The sequence below is a fragment of the Sus scrofa genome, chromosome 13 (genome assembly GCF_054392235.1).
Source record: "Sus scrofa isolate SSC_HxYL_T2T_F1_AM1 chromosome 13, Sscrofa_HxYL_maternal_Yorkshire_Landrace_v2.0, whole genome shotgun sequence".
In the NCBI taxonomy this organism is placed as follows: Eukaryota; Metazoa; Chordata; class Mammalia; order Artiodactyla; family Suidae; genus Sus; species Sus scrofa.
This window is the reverse complement of record NC_139395.1, coordinates 40,897,499-40,915,309: the sequence shown is the minus strand read 5'-3', so window position 1 is coordinate 40,915,309 and position 17,811 is coordinate 40,897,499. Positions and strand designations below refer to the sequence as shown.

At 42.9% G+C, this 17,811-nt stretch overlaps 1 protein-coding gene across 22 annotated transcripts in view; it reads right to left on the bottom strand.

The window, feature by feature from the left end:
- Window positions 1–3,848: 3,848 nt before the first annotated feature.
- NKTR (natural killer cell triggering receptor) overlaps window positions 3,849–17,811 on the bottom strand; it is a 51,260-nt gene continuing 37,297 nt past the window's right edge. For 5 of the 22 annotated variants that reach the window (XR_014822834.1, XR_014822836.1, XR_014822832.1 and 2 more), the window contains one exon: window positions 16,593–16,755. Coding sequence is in view for 10 of the 22 variants with exons in the window: in XM_084987916.1 (XP_084844042.1) it covers window positions 9,672–9,999; window positions 11,168–11,263; window positions 13,864–16,755 (3,316 nt within the window). In the remaining 12 variants the exon portion in view is untranslated. Of the gene's footprint in view, window positions 6,969–9,204; window positions 9,310–9,530; window positions 10,060–11,167; window positions 11,264–13,863; window positions 16,756–17,811 lie in introns of those variants that run through there. The other 17 variants (XR_014822830.1, XR_014822831.1, XM_003132134.7 and 14 more) reach the window with 10 other exon arrangements.

Here is a 17,811-nt window from a genome sequence, read left to right as displayed (position 1 = left end):
AAGGGCAGGCTGGAAAGAGCCTGGCAGAGAGGGCTGCACCAGATACTCCTGGGGCCACTTCCTAGCCAAAGCTTGGCAGGGGGTGTGGCCAGTGTGACCAAGGTAGGGGGAGATTGGCCTTGGTTGCAGTGGTCAAGCCAAAGGAGGGGCTGGAGTCTGGGTGAGAAGGGAGGGAATTGGGGGGCTTAGTCTTCCTGAAGACCCCAGCTGTTCCCTTCTTGCTTCTCTGCCCATGGCCCATCTACTAGAGGAGACCTAGGGCAGAGCCAGCTCTGAGAGAGGCTACTGGCACTTGAATCAATGAAACCTGTCAGGAAAACACTGAAGAGCTCAGTCCGATAGGCTCAAATGGGGCTGCCTAGAGCTGAAGACTGAAAGTTGAGTCACGTTTACTGAAAGCAAAAGAGGACGGGGCAGGGGGCGTTGGAGAGGGCATGGAAGGGTACACCAGGCAGAGAGAATAGTACCTGCAAAAGCCAGGAGAGAAAAGAGTGAAATTTCTGCAGGGAACAAGGGGGTGATTTGGTGCAGCAGAATCCAGATTCTTGTCAGGTAGGCATGGCCACATGGAGACAGGCAGAATCATTCTCTTAGCCTTGGAGAAGACCATGCCACTGGAGCTTCCCTTCAGAGTTAGTCAAGGCAGGCTTTCTGGAGGGGTTAGGGTGGGGCCATTATTGGGGAAGGGGATCCCAGGCCATACTCGCATGCCCCAGGGCCAAGCCAGTTTATGAAGGGCAGGGCTGGATGATCCTCAGACACTTGGGGGTGGGTGTTGGCAAGGTCAGTGAAGCCATGCTCCTGCCTCCAGAGTCCAGCTCATGAGTTTTCTCACAACTGTCCTAAGCGTCTAGCCCCAAACTTCTATCCTATGTCAGAGAGGAAGAACAGTCTCAAACTGCACTGGGGCAGCACATGCATGCACATGTAGTGCAAGGCCCAACCTTCTCAAGGGGGGCATGGAGTTGTGTAGCTGTGATGGGGGAGAACAGAGTTGACACTGCCAGGAAACAGAAAGGGACATTGTGGCCTGGGGTTGGTTGGGTTGCAGGGAAGTTCAACATCTCTACTACATGCTAACACAGGGCCCTGCAGGATTGGGGAGCATAGGTCTCTGGCTGTGGGGTTGGAGTGGGGCTTGCTTCTGTTCTGAGCTCAGCACTAATAGGCTCCAGCTGCAGGGGGTGGGTGGGGACCTAATTCAAACCAGCAGGTTTCCCAGTTCCCTCCCACAGCACAAACGTCATGGCCTTGGCTTCTAAGATCCTCTCCCACCCTGTTGGTTCAAGCAGCCCTGGGCCTCTCATTAGTGATTAAGCCTAGCCTTCCCCATGAAACATATGGGACAATTATTCTCCTCCTGGAGGCAGCCCAGGGGCTAGTGTCCCTGAAACACTTTGATGTATACTTACTTCTAAGAATTTAATCCTCACCACTCCTAAGAGGAGTCCTCAGTATACCAGTTTTTCAGATGAAGAGCTGAATTATAAAGGTCAATTAATTTAGTTACCCAAGTATAAGTGTCAGAGCAGAACTTGAATCCAGGCAATGTGGCTCAGGCCCTAAAACCTTAAGGACTGTGCCATAGAATAATTGCTCATAGAGGTCCTTTATTTCTTCAAAATAAAATATGATTGGGCCAGAGGAATTGAGGCCAGTGGGATCCTTCTTGGTCTTTCTCTGGGAATCTGGCCTGGTGATAGAGATTTTAGTTGCAGGAGGCCCTGGGTAACCCAAGACTGGCAATCCCAGTGCCATCCCAGAGCCCTATCCTCTATGGGTCCTCTGGGAGGCTGACTCATCTCTAGGCCAAAGAAGGGGATCACACCCCTGGTTCTCACGTGGTCTCAGTGCTCCCTCTTTGGGGACTTATAGCTGAGAAACAGGATTATTTGTCTCACATTACAGATGAGAGACCTCCAGAAGCACAGGTCTGTCCTGAGACCTCACGTCACTCTTTTTTTTAACCCCAGAGTCCTCATCAGGACTCTAGTATGGCTGAAGAGATGCAAACTTCCCCAGGCTAGTCTGCATCCTGAAGACAGTAAAACTCAACTCAGTGTAGCTGGAGTTTAATGGCTACAGATAGTGAATGGTGAGTCGGGGTCTCCAAGAGGCAGAAATGCTTGGCCCCAGGCTTGGCACAGCCCCATTGGAGGCCTTTTGATTCAGAGAGGAAAGAAGGCAGGGGCAAGGAATACTGCCTCTACCTTCTACCAAAACCTTTAAAGAAAATCCAGGGAGTTCCTTGGAGGCCTAGTGGTTAAGGATCCAGCATTGTCACTGCTATGATGTGGGTTTGATCTCTGCTCCTGTGTTGCCAAGGTAGGCTCTCCTGCCTCACGTTCATCAAGCACTGACTGGAGCTGCCCAGGGTCTGTCTCCAAGCAGGTGCCAACTACTTTCAGGCTATCAGCTCCTCTCCCTGACCTCTAGATGCCACCATTACAGCATCTAAGAACTTCCCCCTGCTGAGAAGCCCTCCTGGCACTCTGCCCAGCCCATTCTATCACAAGTCCCTCATGGGATGCAGGCTCTTACCTCTCACTCTGGGCAGCAGCAGAGTGGATTTCCTCTTCTAAAGACCAGCCATCTGAGCATAGGCTCCTCTCACATAGGCCATGTCTTCCAAGCCCCTCAACTAGCCACACAGTTTGTGTCACTCACTCTGCACCAGGTGAAGCCTCCACTTTCTTCCAGTGATCAGAATTCATGATCACTCATGACAGGGGCATTTCCCTTGAATTCTCTTGCCAGCTAATTCAGAATAGTCAAAACCAAAGCCCTTGACACATTTTTGTCCCAGTACTCTCCAGCGGACCAAGATGATCATTATCAGAACATGAGTAAAGACCATGGAGTCCTCTAAAAAATAAGACCTTAAAGGAACTTCACTTCGGGATTTCCCTACAGCAAACTGACTGCAATTGACTTTAAAATTTAAGGTGGACTCCCCCCTGTGGCACAACAGGTTAAGAACCTAACTGCATGGAGTTCTCCATGTGGCTCAGTGGGTTAAGGATCCAGCGTTGCCACAAGCTGCGGTGTAGGTTGCAGATGCAACTCGGATCTAGCGTTGCTGTGGCTGTAGCATAGGCTGGCAGCTGCTGCTCCAATTTGACCCTGTCCTGGGAACTTCCATATGCCACAGGTGTGGCCATAAAAGGAAAAATTTTAAGGCAACATATCCATCTTTTACTATTTTCAGAGATTGCCTGACCTGGGGGTTTACTGTTAACTTTGAAAATTGAACCTCTGCAAGTCTTACTGTGAGAGACCTTATGTTTTATTCACTAAGAAAATACAAATCCCTTTGAGTGCTGAGGAGAACAAAGTTAATTGTACTTGCCCTGCAAATTCTCATATGGATGCTAAAAATACCACAATGAATATTTCCTCTAGGAGAGCTACGTGCCTGCCTGGTGAACCACTGTTTGGGAGGAAATGTGGAGGCTGTAGGTGGACTGTGTAAGGACACGGCAGGTAACTGTGCTGTCCCCAAGCAGCAACTCACAGTGTAGGACATACTTCCTCTTTAGGAGCAGAGACAGCTGTATGCTGGTCATCTCAGCGGGATGACAACAGAGGCTGGAGGGACTTGGAAAGAGAGACTTAGAGTTGGCAGGGGAAGGTAGACCAATCTCCACCAATGGTTCTCTGCGTAGGCCAACATTTCTGCCTGAAGTTCTCTCTAGTTCCACCATGTGCTCTGCCACTAATACTCCGTCAGAAGATGAAAATGAGCTGCAGAGAGATGAGAAGTCTCTTCACTGGCTGGGTTTCCATTTCAGAAAGACTATTTGGAGTCTGGATGAATAAAGAAGGATGAAACATGCACAGACTCAAACTTAAGACTAAGTATATATTTTAATTTCTACAAGGTCCCCCTTTCAAGTTTTAGGGAAATTTAAATGAAGTGTATACAAATTAGACATTACCAACATGTACAAAAGTATTTTCTACAGTTTTTGAACAATACCAGCTATATCACGTTTCATGTGCAGTAAACAGGACATTACAAAAAGAGTCCAATAATGCATTTTCTGTTAAGAAGCACAATACACAACATAATTAAATTTTATTAAAAAATAACTTAAAATACAGAATAATCCCCTTTAGGAAGAAAAGCTATTTCTGTAGTCCATTCAGTAAACACACAAGTTGAATGCTGCAGCTGAGGGCTGTTCTTTTCCATGGAGAAAACAAATGAGGCTTCTAGGGCCCACCTTTTCAGGAGAAAATTCCACCCATAGTGTGATGGGCAGAGTTACTGCCTGTGGGAGGCAGAATTGTAAAATACCCCTCCTATTTCATGCCCCAATCCCAGTGAATACATCACTGCTGTGATAATGGTATGTTCTATGGCACAGCTGACCTTAATATAGGGAGACTATCTCAGCAGGTTTGATCTAATCACACAAACTTTAAAAGAAGAGGAAGGCAGAGAGGTCTGAAGCATAAGAAGGTCTTGACTGCTGGTTTGAGGATGGAGGGGAACACACAAGAAGGAATTCGAGAAGCCTTACGGAGCTGAGAGAGAGGCCCCCGGCTGACAGCCAGCGAGGAACTGAAATACTGCCGACAACCTGAATCAACTTAGAAGCAGATTCTTCCCCAGAGCCTCCATAAAGGAATCCTGCCCTGCTGACCCTTGATTTCAGCCTTGTGAGACCCTGAGCAGAGAATCCAGCCATAGTGCTGGACTCATGAGCTACAGAACTGTAAGCTAAGAAGTGAGTGCTGGTTTAAGCTGTTATTATTTGGGGTAATTTGTTACACAGCAATAGAAAACTAACACAATGCCCAAAGATAACTCTTCTTATTGTAATTAGATTTGGCAGTTATTATTTGGGTTTGAAATGCAGTTTTTTTCACTGAGTATTACTAAAGCAATATTCCCCTCTGCAGGCAACCTCTGAAAACTCTTCATATGAATCACACTATTTTGCATTCACTACAAAGTACATTTGTTTGACTTAAGTCCTATTATCTAAGGTATTCTCAGCTATCAACTTGGCAAACAACTGGTCACTTAACCCTGTTTATTAACCTTTTAAGGGTGAGGGTTTTAATACATCCAAGGTCACCCCTCCATCCATCAGGAGTGATCAGATCCCTCCAACTGAGGGCTCTTTCCCACTTCCCAAGTACACCAGGAAGGGCCTGGAGTAGGATGGCACAGAGTTCTGCATTAAACATCCATTATGATTTCTGCATAACTGGATTAAACTGGCACTAAGGTGATTAAGTACACTTGGGGAAAAAATTCAAACTAAAGATGAAAAAAAAATCTCACCAGTTTTTATAGGTCAAATCATCTTTGCAGGAACCACCCAAGACTGTGAAAATGTGTAATTTATGCAGTACCGCACACCCTACTTGCCTTGTCTGTTGTTCCAGGTTTACCATGTCACATAAGGCTTCACTGGGCCATGGCAGACAGGGAAACATGCTGGCAGGTGCTTAGAACAGTTTGACTGCCCTTGTTGTCTATCTCTAAAATGAAAGACTTAAAAAAATAAAGCCCTGCAAAAATGTGTCCAGGGTGGTGGCAGGTAGATCTCGGTGTTACTTTTGAGGTCCATTCTCCAATAGACTCTTCTAGGACCACACACACAGGAGTCGCCACACAGCCCCATGCCAATCCTGCCTGCTCCAGGACCCTCCAGCCCACACCTGTGCTTGAGAGAAGCCCTCCAAATACTTTTTTTTTTTTTTTTTTTTTTTGCTTTTTAGGGCCGTACCCGAGGCATGTGGAGATTCCCAGACTAGGGGTCTAATCAGAGCTGCAGCTGCTGGCCTATGCCACAGCCACAGCCACACAGGATCCGAGTCACGTCTGTGACCTACACGACAGCTCACGGCAACACCAGATCCTTAACCCACTGAGCAGGGCCAGGAATTGAACTTGCAACCTCATGGTTCCTAGTCAGAGTTGTTTCTGCTGCGCCAAGACAGGAACTCCAGCCCTCCAAATATTAGAAGTGAATATAGCTCAGAAGGAACCATGTTGGTGCCAGTGAATTAAAAAAAAATCATTTCTCTCTCTTACGGAATTTTAATGTATAGTATATAAGAATAATGCTTAAAGAGGCACCAAAAGGTACCAAGCACCAAAGCAGAAACTGGAATAGAATTATTTTTTTAACAAACTGAACTTCTCATAGTATTTATTAAAAAGCACATAAAACATCAGGGCCTTAGAGACAGTGCAGGTATTTATAGTTAAGGCTGATTTATTCTTCTTACCCTCACCCGCCAGCCTGAAATAATACAGACAGCAGGCTGTATGGTGACCACTTTCCTGATCCTCTGAGTCAAAAAAGCAATGAATTAAGAACCCCAGAGCCACTGCCTTATACTCCTGGCTACCATTAGTGTCAGTGCTGGGTGGTTTGTTTTTAAGAGCACATATGTATAAGACTCTGTGAAATTGGTATACAAATATCTGGCCACCTTTATCAGTTCTCCTTCACAGTTCTTTGCTTAGCAGCATACATGCCAAAACCTGGAAAATGGGCAAAAAGAATCTGTTTTCTAGGAAATACATGAGATGGAGAAAATAGTCTATCTAAAATAATATTGCGAATTATAATTAAATTTCATGATTTCTTGATTCAAGAAAATGAAATTCATTTCCATAGTTGGCTGTAAAGTGTGGCATACAAATATTTTTAGGAGACATATCTGTATTTTAAATCCTGTGCATATATAAATGAATGAGTAATAATTAAGAAGTGTCTATTTTTCAAATTTGTCTCTAATATTGAAACAGAACAACAGACTGCCATTAAGTTTCTTAAACTTTTAAGTTACCAGATATTTACAAATTAAGATATAATTTGTATCAAAAAAAAAAAAAAAAAGAAAGGGGACACTTTTAACTATATCTGCTGCTTTCACTGGGACTCCGGTGATGAGAGTAACTTCGGTCACTTTCACTGTCAGAGCCATAGGATCTACAACTCCTGTATAACAAAACAAAACAAATAACAAACACCTTTTAATTGTCAACCCTTTGAACTCCTCTTGTAGCTGCTTTTCTGATATGAGTGGCCTGAAAGCAATACTGATGAGGCACAGCATAGTGGGTGGACAAGTAGGGTACTGACTGTGGCAACACTGTGGACCTCTCAAAGATGTCAAAAACAGATGGTGGTAATATCAAGGTTAAGATAAAATAAAGAGACATCACTTCTTGGGGAATTACTTGAAACCCACTCATGCTAATGAAAATAATTTTCCATACTACCCAAAATGAACATCAATATTTAATTAGGATTTCATGAAAGACAAGGAAATCAAAATCAAATCAAAATGAGCAATGAAGGTGAGGTGGGGAATGGACAGGACCACTGGGATAGTGATTCAAGAAGACCCGGTTATAATCATCATTCAGTTATTTTGAAAAATATTCACAAAGGAGTTCCCATTGTGGCTCAGTGGTAACAAATCCAACCAGTGTCCATGAGGATGTGGGTTCGATCCCTGGCCTTGTTCAGTGGGTTAAGGATCCGGCACTGCCGTGAGCTGTGGTATAGATCACAGACATGATTCAGATTCACTGTTGCTGTGGCTGTGGTGTAGACCAGCAGCTACAGCTCCGATTCATCCCCTAGCCTGGGACCTTCCATATGCCATGGCTGCAGCCCTAAAAAGCAAAAAAAAATCACAGAGAGCCAGTCACTCTGCTGGATGCTAAGGAGACACACACCAGACCAAGTAGAGTCTCAAGGATAGTACAGAATAGGGGCCAAGACATGAGTGAGGGTGACATTTCAGGGTTAGCAATCAGGAAGGGCTTCCCAGGGGCAGTGAGTGGACTGAAGCAGAGCCCTGGAAAATAGGTGGGAATTGGCCATTTCAAGAGGCCAGAGGGGGGATGGAGAAGTGGGCATGTGAATCTGTAGGCAGAAAAAGAAGGTTCAGAACATTAGTGCAGGGAAGACAGAAAAGTCCAAGCTGGAGTTGGTTGGTGAAGAGGGCTCCATGCAATGCTGAGGAGCATCGGAGCTGCCCTTGAGAGCAGTGGCATGTCCTTGAAGTGTTTCAAACAAGGGAGAGTCCGGATCACACTGATATTCTACAAGCAAGATTGCAGCTGCAAGGCATGGGGGGAAGGGTAAGATCAGAAGGCACTGGGAAAGGGATATTTTAGTAACCACAGACTTCTGCATTACTAGCTAAAATATGCTATATAAAACATATCTATAAAGATATGAAAAACATTTTTGATCATATAAACCTCAATCCTGCTACTGATGCAAATGATTATGACATTTTATTATATGTTGCATTTTTTTTTTTTAACATTACATTTTTACAATTTAAAACACTGACAGATTGGCTTTGCTGTTACTGGCAACTAGCCCTATTTAAAGATGTAGGCCATGGTTTGAGTGGCCTTCTCTCTATTCCTTCCAAAAGAAATGTTTATCCAAAGGTATGTGAATATTTAAAAATCCATTTTAGATCCAAACATAAACAACCAGAATTCCCGTCATGGCTCAGTGGTTAATGAATCCAACTAGGAACCATGAGGTTGTGGGTTCGATCCCTGGCCTCCCTCAGTGGGTTAAGGATCTGGCATTGCCATGAACTGTGGTGTAGGTCGCAGATGCGGCTTGGATCCTGAGTTGCCATGGCTCTGGCGTAGGCTGGAGGCTCCAGCTCCAATTAGACCCCTAGCCTGGAAACATCCATATGCCACAGGTGCGGCCCTAGAAAAGAAAAAAACAAAAACCAACAACCAATAAACATTGCCCAGTAACTTTTTTTTTTTTTTTTTGGTATTTCTAGGGCCACACCCATGGCATATGGAGGTTCCCAGGCTAGAGGTCTAATCGAAGCTGTAGCCACTGGCTACTGCAAACTATACCACAGCTCACGGCAGTGCTGGATCCTTAACCCACTGAGCGAGGCCAGGGATTGAACCCGCAACCTCACAGTTCCTAGTGGATTCATTTCCACTGCGCCACAAAAGGAAATCCAACATTGCCCAGTAACTCTTAATACAAAGACCACTTTCAATAACTGTCTTTCTGTTGATAAAATTCAAGAAGAAAAAAAATAAAATAAAATTCAAGAAGAGAAAGTAGTATTTCTGTCCTCAAAAGACAATGCTTTCTCTTCTACTAACAGTCTATTACCTCACATATCAAGGGCCTACAGTAACTTACAGTGCTCAAGAGGAGAGAGACCCACCTGGACCGCCTATTGTAGCTTCTGCCTCGGTGATAACTGTCACTCCTCTGGCTTCTACTTCGGCTCCGACTCCTGCTATAGTAGCTATCATAAGTGTAGGACCTGCTTTAACAGTAATAACAAACACTAAATTTTCCCATTCGAATACTCATATATTCCCATTTCTTTTTAGGATCTCAAATGTCCTCTTAGAACATGGATGCTATATGACAGTAATGAAGACATGTCTGCATAACAAGTACTGGAAACATTTAACAACTGCCCCAAATTAGACTTACCATATTAAACAGAAAAATGTTAATTTCTTTTCTGCATTAAAAAATATCACAAAATTAACACTGATTTAGTTTAATTGAATCTGGTGGATATTACTAGGCAATTATAGTCAATAAATACCTGTCATTACAATTTTACATCAACTGTCACTTTTGACACTAGAGTACAATGGGCTGACAGATAAAAAGAGTTTATAAGGACAAAAACATGTTTTTCAATAAAATACACTTTTTTTTTTTTGGCTGTGTCTGCAGCATGTGGAATTTCCAGGGCCAGGGATTGAATCCGCGCCACAGGCGGTGACCTGAATCACAGCAGTGACAGAGCCGGATCCTTAACCCACTGAGCCACCAGGGAACTCCCATAAAACACAACATTTTAAAAAAGGGAATTAAGGGTTTTATAAAACTAGGCCTTTTAATTCTGCCCCTGCAGGTGGTTATACCCAATCCCTGTCCATACCTGGACCGACTGTGGGGATCATATGAGCTGCTCCTGGATCTGCTCCTGCTGGATGTCCTAATGTTAATCACATGAGGGACCATCATCTTGTGGATCAGGACAGGCTATATCAAAAATCTAGACATTTATTTGCCCATCAAGGAGAAAACACAATGAAATCCAGAAGCTATATTTATTTCATTTTCTTATCAAAAGTATACTGGAATTTTTTTTCTTTTCTTTTTTTTTTTTAGATCTTTTTAGGGCCACATTCACGGCATATGGAAGTTCCCAGGCTAGGGGTCAAATCGGAGCTGTAGGTGGGATCCGAGCCGCATCTGTGACCTACACCACAGCTCACGGCAACGCTGGATGTTTAACCCACTGAGTGAGGCCAGAGATCAAACCTGTGTCCTCATGGATACCAGTTGGGTTAGTTTCTGCTGAGCCATGACAGGAACTCCTCAAATTTTTTTTTTTAAAGCATGTTGTATATCATAAGATTCTAAGCTTTACACATTTCTTCTATGAGGTGCACATAAAGTCATTGGAGAGGAACTGGGTGGGGAGAGGAAAGACACAGGTGGGATACCTATAAGTAAAATGAAGCTGCAGCAGTGAAAAATACCTGAGAGGCAAAAGAGGGGTGGAAGAAGCTGGAAGAACCAGAAACTTTGGGTCACTGCCCTCCCCCGGCGCTTCTTCCTTTTGTCTTTTTTTTCTTTTCTCTTTTTTGGCTGCACCATGGCATATAGAATTTCTGGGCCAGGGATCAGATCTGAGCTGCAGTTGTAACCTACACTGCAATTGCAGCAACAGTGGATTCTTAATCCACTATGCTGGGCCAGGGATCAACTTACATCCCGGCACTGCAGAGACACCACAGTGGGAACTCCCCTTTGTCCCCTTTTAACAATCCTCCATTCCCAATCTCTAACTCAAGCCAAGAGATGACTCCAGATGGGAACTTAGGTTAAAGAAGATGCATTGCGGGTTGAGGTAGTAGTGAGGGCCTCTTAAATATCTCTACTGTTTTTCTTTCCTCACACTGGTAAGATCCCATCCTTAGAATAGCCAGTAAGAATCCAATAGCTCTTTGAAAGAAAGAACTAGATGAGAAAGTAGGCCTAACTGTTATTCAGTAATGACAAGATTCTTTTCAAGTTATCCCACCCTGCCTGTGCAGGGCAGGCCTTGAAAAGCAGACAGATGAGACCACACAGTAGGGCAGGATTCACCAGCTCACCTATGACTTTTGTAACTGCGGTAGGAACTGCTCCGGCTTCTTGTGCGACCTCTGCTGTACCACCCTCTGCTCCGACTTCTAGAGTAGCTTCTTGATCTACAATTAACAGTGTAAAAAATAAGATTATCCTAATTTATTATGCTGTTAAAATTAATCACTGGTAGGGGAGGAAGGGAAAAACCCAATAAGAGGAAAGGTCTTTGGAAAGGTCTCTTATGAATTCCTCACAGCGGGGTGTGACAGCAACAGCTAATGAGGGTTTAAACTGAACAGAATGAAATAAAGAAAAAACAGAAAAGGCTAGTACAGGTATGTTCACAGGAGCCCTATCTGTGAAACCAGAAGAGGAAAATAATCCAAATCTGCATAAATGGTAGGATGGGTTTAAAAAAAATTAACACAGATACATTCTGAAATATTCTGAATAAATAAACTACAGCTACATGTATCAACAGAAGTAACTTTTGGGAACATAATGTTGAGTGAAAAAAGGTAAATGTAGAATATCTGTATATATAAAAAAGATTTTGTTTGAAAACACACAAAAACACCATTGTATACAGATAGAAACATTTATAGTAAAACTATAAAGAAAAACAACAAAATTGTAATAGATATTTAGAATAATGATTAACTCTAGGAAAGGAGAGAAAGGTAAGGCCACACCAGATATGTCAGAGCTCTACTGTTTAAGCTAGATGACATTTAAAATGATTTTTTATACCTTAACCATTAAATAAATTTATACCTAATACTTAATAAAACAAACAAGAAACTTAAATGCAATTCTGCCCCAACCTTGGCTTCTCACCCTTCTTCCCCTAGTTTGTACCTATCATTCGGGAACAGAACAATAATGCTTTGCATAAGTTACTTATGTAATATCTTTATAAGTTTCATTCAGTACGTACTTATGTTTTAGAAAACAGTTGCAGTTTATTTGCAAGAACACATTCTGTAATGATATTCTAGTCATTTACTCAACAATTATAGAGCAAAGTCTGTGAGGTGACTGAAAGATGAGAAGCAAACAATCCCTGACTTCAAGTTGGCAGGCCCGCAGGGGGGTCAGGCACAGGGTAGACAAAATGGGGAGGCAAAGTTTAGCTATCTCAGCCTACTACCTGTTAACCACCCAACATAGAGCAAATTCCTTAGCCTTTCCATGCCTCACTGTCTTTATTTATAAAATGAAATACTACCCACTCCAAAGGCAGGGGTAGGAAACTAAATCAGAGTGGCCAGTATCACCGACAGCTCAGAGCTGTCTATGGTTAAGTGCCTACGGTAAGCAGACACTTGGCCGACAGGAGGCTGGAGTAGCTCAACAGCTGCATCTTGAACACAAATCTTAAGAGAAAAGTCTAGCAGTCTACTAGCTCTCTGGGCCTTGTTAGGAGTCAAGAGCAGGAGAAGGAAGAGGAGCTCACAACTCAGGCATAAACTAGTCTGAGAGGGATGAGGAGAGCTAATAAAGGGCTTCCAGGACTAAAAATATGCCCTGGCACTGGCCATGCCAAAGTACCTGAAAACCTTAGTCAGTTAAGTGAGATGGGAGAGGGAAGGCACAGGATGCAGACTGCCAGGAACCGAGTAAATTGGAGAAGGTTATTACAGATGGTAAATGTTGTTCCTATTTTTAAAGAAGTCTGGGTAAGGGAAGAAAACAACTGATAAATAACTAGGAAGAAAAAAACAGTTAAATATTTTTACTGTATTTTAGGTTCAAGTGATGAAAATCGGAGTTCCCGTCGTGGCGCAGTGGTTAACAAATCCGACTAGGAACCATGAGGTTGCGGGTTCGATCCCTGGCCTTGCTCAGTAGGTTAACAATCCGGCGTTGCCGTGAGCTGTGGTGTAGGTTGCAGACGCAGCTTGGATCCTGCATTGCTGTGGCTCTGGCGTAGGCCGGGGGCTACAGCTCCAATTCGACCCCTAGCCTGGGAACCTCCACATGCCGAGGAAGCAGCCCAAAGAAATAGCAAAGAGACAAAAAAAAAAAAAAAAAAAAGAAAGAAAATGAAGTGATGAAAATCAAGCACAATATAATAAAGGATATGAGTAAGAGGCAGTGAGACAAAACCACAAAACATTTACAAGGAAAAGAAAACTATTTATTAACTTATCACCATTACCAATTTTTTTTAGTTTTAAAAAATGCTCATTCTCTGATCAGTCTATGCTGATGACAAAAGTCAGATGAAACTTGAACCAAAATAAATAAAACAAATAAATAAACCTAAAAATGATATTTACCATTTCCTACCCCTTGTGCCCCGTGAATAAAGATCAACTAGATGCATGTCTTGGGCAGGTAACTCTGCCTCTAAATGGAGGATTATTACTGATCTCTAAATTCTATATTCTGTATATTCAAGACTCCCTTCTAAGACATCAATCACTGACAGGTGAAAGAGCAGCCTCACTCCCTTAAAGACTGAGAACTTGCCACCTATCAAGGTAACTCACTGCCACTGCCAAGGAGCTTTAGCGGGTAGCAATAGCTTTCTATCCTGAGGCCAAATTTCTTCCCTTGAAATCTCCATGTGTCTTCAGTCTGCTCTGTGAGTCACACAGCACAAGCCTTCTCCCAAATATTTGGAAATAGTGATCCCGTCCCTAACTCTGATATTCTTTTGTGCTAAACAGTAACAGACTCTCTTTGGGAGAAAAAAAGGAAAGAGAATGATGCTTACCGAGAGGATGATGTGGAACTTCTCGAGCGACTTCTTGAGTGACTGTAGGAGACAGACCTTGTTCTGTGCCTTGATTTGGTTTCAGATTTACTTCGAGATCTACTTGGACTCCTGGAGTGGCTATCACCATCCCGACTAGGCGTCTGCTCATCACTTGAACTCTCCTGATTTCTGGGCCTCCGGTTTAAGCGTGCGGTCTTTCTTACTTCATCAAAGAGAGACCCAGGCCGAACTTTATTTTTGCTTTTAATTTCTATTCTTAAGCCTTGTGGTTTCATTTCAGGCACAGTAGTCAATGTCTTTACATCTACAGCACTGGATGTGGTAGCAGCTGATGCTACCAGGTTCCCTACACCTTGCAGGGGCTTCCATTTATTATCCATGAGGCTGGTCTGGCTTTTCTCGGCCACCTCCTTCTTCATAGTGCTTTCTACAGCACTGGCCAAGGTGGCAGAGCTGCTGTCTTGTTTTCCCACTTCACTCTCTGTTTTGCTTTCTGACATGCTGCTTTCCTGTTTTCCTACCTCTGCCTCAGGATGCTCTGTTGGTATATCCTGTTTTAGAACAATATTTATGTCTGAAGTGTCAAGCCTTGAACTTCCCAGAGGGGAAGCTCCCTCAACCTTTGTTGGGGAACTCCTGTCAGGAGTGCATATTTCCATGTTGTCATCTGTCTGAAACACATCCTCTGCTCCACTTGGGACAATCTCTTCAAAATGCTGAATGTTCAAGGGAGAACTGAGTACATTTTCTTCAGCATTTAAAGCTATGGGAGAAATGCTGAGTTTACTCTCATCTCTGGTAGACTGATCAATATCTGATGAAACTGCTACTGTATTATGTTTACCTGAAAGGCTGCTGTTCTCACAGGGTTTCTTAGTTGGGGGAATATTTTCTTTTGTGGTTTCACTGTTTTCAGAAATTTGTTTTCTCTCTTTTGATTCCTGAGTAACTTGTTTTTCATTAATCTCCTCCTCTTCTTCTTCACCAAATTCTAATGGAGGCTGCCAGTGAAATGCTTGTTTGCGTTTTGGAGCCTTGTACTTTTTGTCTTTTTTCCCTTTCGATTTCTCTTTCGATTTTTTGGTGTGTTCCCTTTTCAGATTCTCCTTTATGCTGTGTTTGTGCTTATGTGGCTTTCCTCTAGTGTTTTCTGAATTGGAATAGAACTCCTCAGAATCAGAGGTTGATGACGGCTGTTTGCTTGATTTCCAACCACTGTTATCATCAGTTAGTGAAGTATCTGCTGAAGACTTTGTTGTGGGTTTGACTTTGATATGAATTTCACCCAACTCTGACTCAGAATCTGAAGTGGCCTCACCTTCTTCTTTATCAGAAGATAGCCGGGAATTATTTTTACTGTTTCTAGTTATATCTCGTTCAGAATTTGACTCAGAGTCCCATTTACTCCCAGCATAATTCTTCCTTTTGGGCTTACTGCCATTTCTAAAGTGATCGGAAAGATTTTCTTTCAAAGTTCTTTTTTTTGTACGTGGGCATTCCTGTGCAGGCTTAGATTTCTCTTCAACTCTGTTTTTCTCTTGTTTAGTACTCATTTCCACCTGGGCCTGCTTCTCTTTGTCCAGGGCTGACTGTGTAACCTGAACACTTGACTGTTCACTGTCTGAAGAATAATCTAAAGATGACCTGCTTTCGCTATGCTTTCTCTGACATGAAGACTTTTCTCTGCCTTTGACATATTTATTACGAAGTGTCTTTTCAGAGCTGCTGCTGTGCCTTTTATTTGAAGTGTAATTTTTTTTCCCACTGGATCTAAATTTTCTCTTGGCTCGTCTCCCATCATCACTGCTAACAGAAGAGTAAGAAGATGATCTACTACAACGTGAGTGATCACTGTATTTGTTTCGTGAATGAGATCTAGATGAGGGAGACCTAGACCTTGAATGTGAACTAGCTAGACTTCGTGACCTTGTATATGATCTGGAATAAGATCTACTCCTAGAAGATCTGCTCCTTGACCTTAGTGAACTTTCTGAACTTCTATCACTGTATTTTGAATAAGCACTTCGATCACTTTCTGAATTTTTCTCTCTTTTACGGTAAGATGATGAACTGCCAGTCTCTTTAATATCTGCTAAACTATAAGTGCTTTGAATAGGCAGCAAATGGGTTGTTTTCGCTTTCATCTCCTGGATTCGTTCATAAGACGGCTTCCAGGGCTTCTGCCCAGGCTTCCATCTTGAAGGAGGGGGACTATCACTCAGTGGTATCACAGGAATACTTTCCGCCACCACTGGTTGTACTACAACATTTTCATTTTGTGCTGCTGCTGCTCTTAAAGGTTCTGTTTTAACAAGTTTATTTTCACTTAACTGAGAGGCTGTTCTCCTTGGTGATTTTGATGCTATTCTTTGGTGCCCTGACTTTGAACTAGATCTGGACTTTGATCTACTTCGAGAATGTGATAAGGATTTTGATGGAGTTCTTGATCTTGAGCTTCCTCTAGAATAAGACTGTGAGTGTGACTTTGATCTGTATGAGTCTCTGCTGGAATGGGTTGAAGAGCTCTGGTCATCCTTATCAGATTTAGACCAGTCCCTTTTGGATGAATGTTGAGATGACAATGAGGAAGAACGAGATCGCCTTTCTCTATCACAGGAGGATTTCAGTCGTCGTGTAGATGATTTTGAAGATTCTATGTCAGATGGTACAATAATCCTTTTCTTCTTGGTCTGTTTGCGTCTTCTGCAATGTTTCTGCTTTTTAGCTTTCTTTTTATGCTTAAGCTTTTTCTCTTTTCTGCGTTTTTTATGGTGGCCATCAGAGTGTCTTGCTATACTAAGATCTGAATAATATCCATTATAGGACCAGGATCGGGATCTCTGGGACAAGCTTCTTTCATCCCATCGGCTTGAACAGGGGTCACTTAACCTATAGGAAAGGAAAGAATATGCATGCCATTATTTACAAGCATTGCGTTCTATACTTTAAAATTAAAACGCATGTGTTGTCAAAGCAAATGCATCAATAAAAAGCCTAGTTAACAACAAAGTACTGACTCTATCAACACTTTAAGCCCATGTAGGAAGGATGAACCAAAGAGTGATAGGTCTAATCTTGACCTTTCAATTTCAAAGAGACAACTACTAACAGATTCACTTATAAAAGGATTTTTTTTTTTCCCAGAGCCAAGCCAAAAATTTCAAATCTGATAGAAAAGAGTTTTGAAAACCAAACCAACCAATCAGAAGAGCACTGCTGACCTACCAAATTCCTGGCTATGATCCATTCATGATGCTCTGCCTCCAAGAATAATTTCTGAGGGACAGTCAAATCAAGTTTCCAAAAAATTCTGGTGATTCTCCGCAGACACAGGATAGCTGCCTAAACTTTAAGAAAAGCCTCTCTTGGGAGTTCCTGTTGTGGCGCAGTGGAAACAAATCCGACTAGGCACCGTGAGGTTGCGGGCTGGATCCCTGGTCTCGCTCAGTGGATTAAGGATCCAGAGTTGCTGTGGCTGTGGTATAGGCCAGCAGCAACAGCTTCGATTAGATGTCTAGCCTGGGAACTTCCATATGCCGCAGGTGCGGCCCCAAAAGGACAAAAAGACAAAAAAAAAAAAAAAAAAAAAAGAGAGAGAGAAGCTGGCACAACTATTTTATCTCAGCCTACACAGGTAGTCAAGGACTTTCCCCTAAGGTATTAAACTACTTAGTACAAAAATTGGGGGAAAGGTACATGAAAATAGATGCATGCTTTACAATCTCAGTAGTAATGTCAAGGCTCAAAATTGAGAGTTCTAGGGAGTTCTCGCTGTGGTGCAGTGGGTTAATTTGGCTGCAGTGGCTTGGGTTGCTGTGGAGATGTGGGTTCTGATCCCTGGCCCAGCACAGTGGGTTAAAGGATCCAGCGTTGCCACAGTTATGGTGTAGGTTTAATTCCAGGCCTGGGAACTTCCATATGCTGCAAGAGTGGCCAAAAATAAAA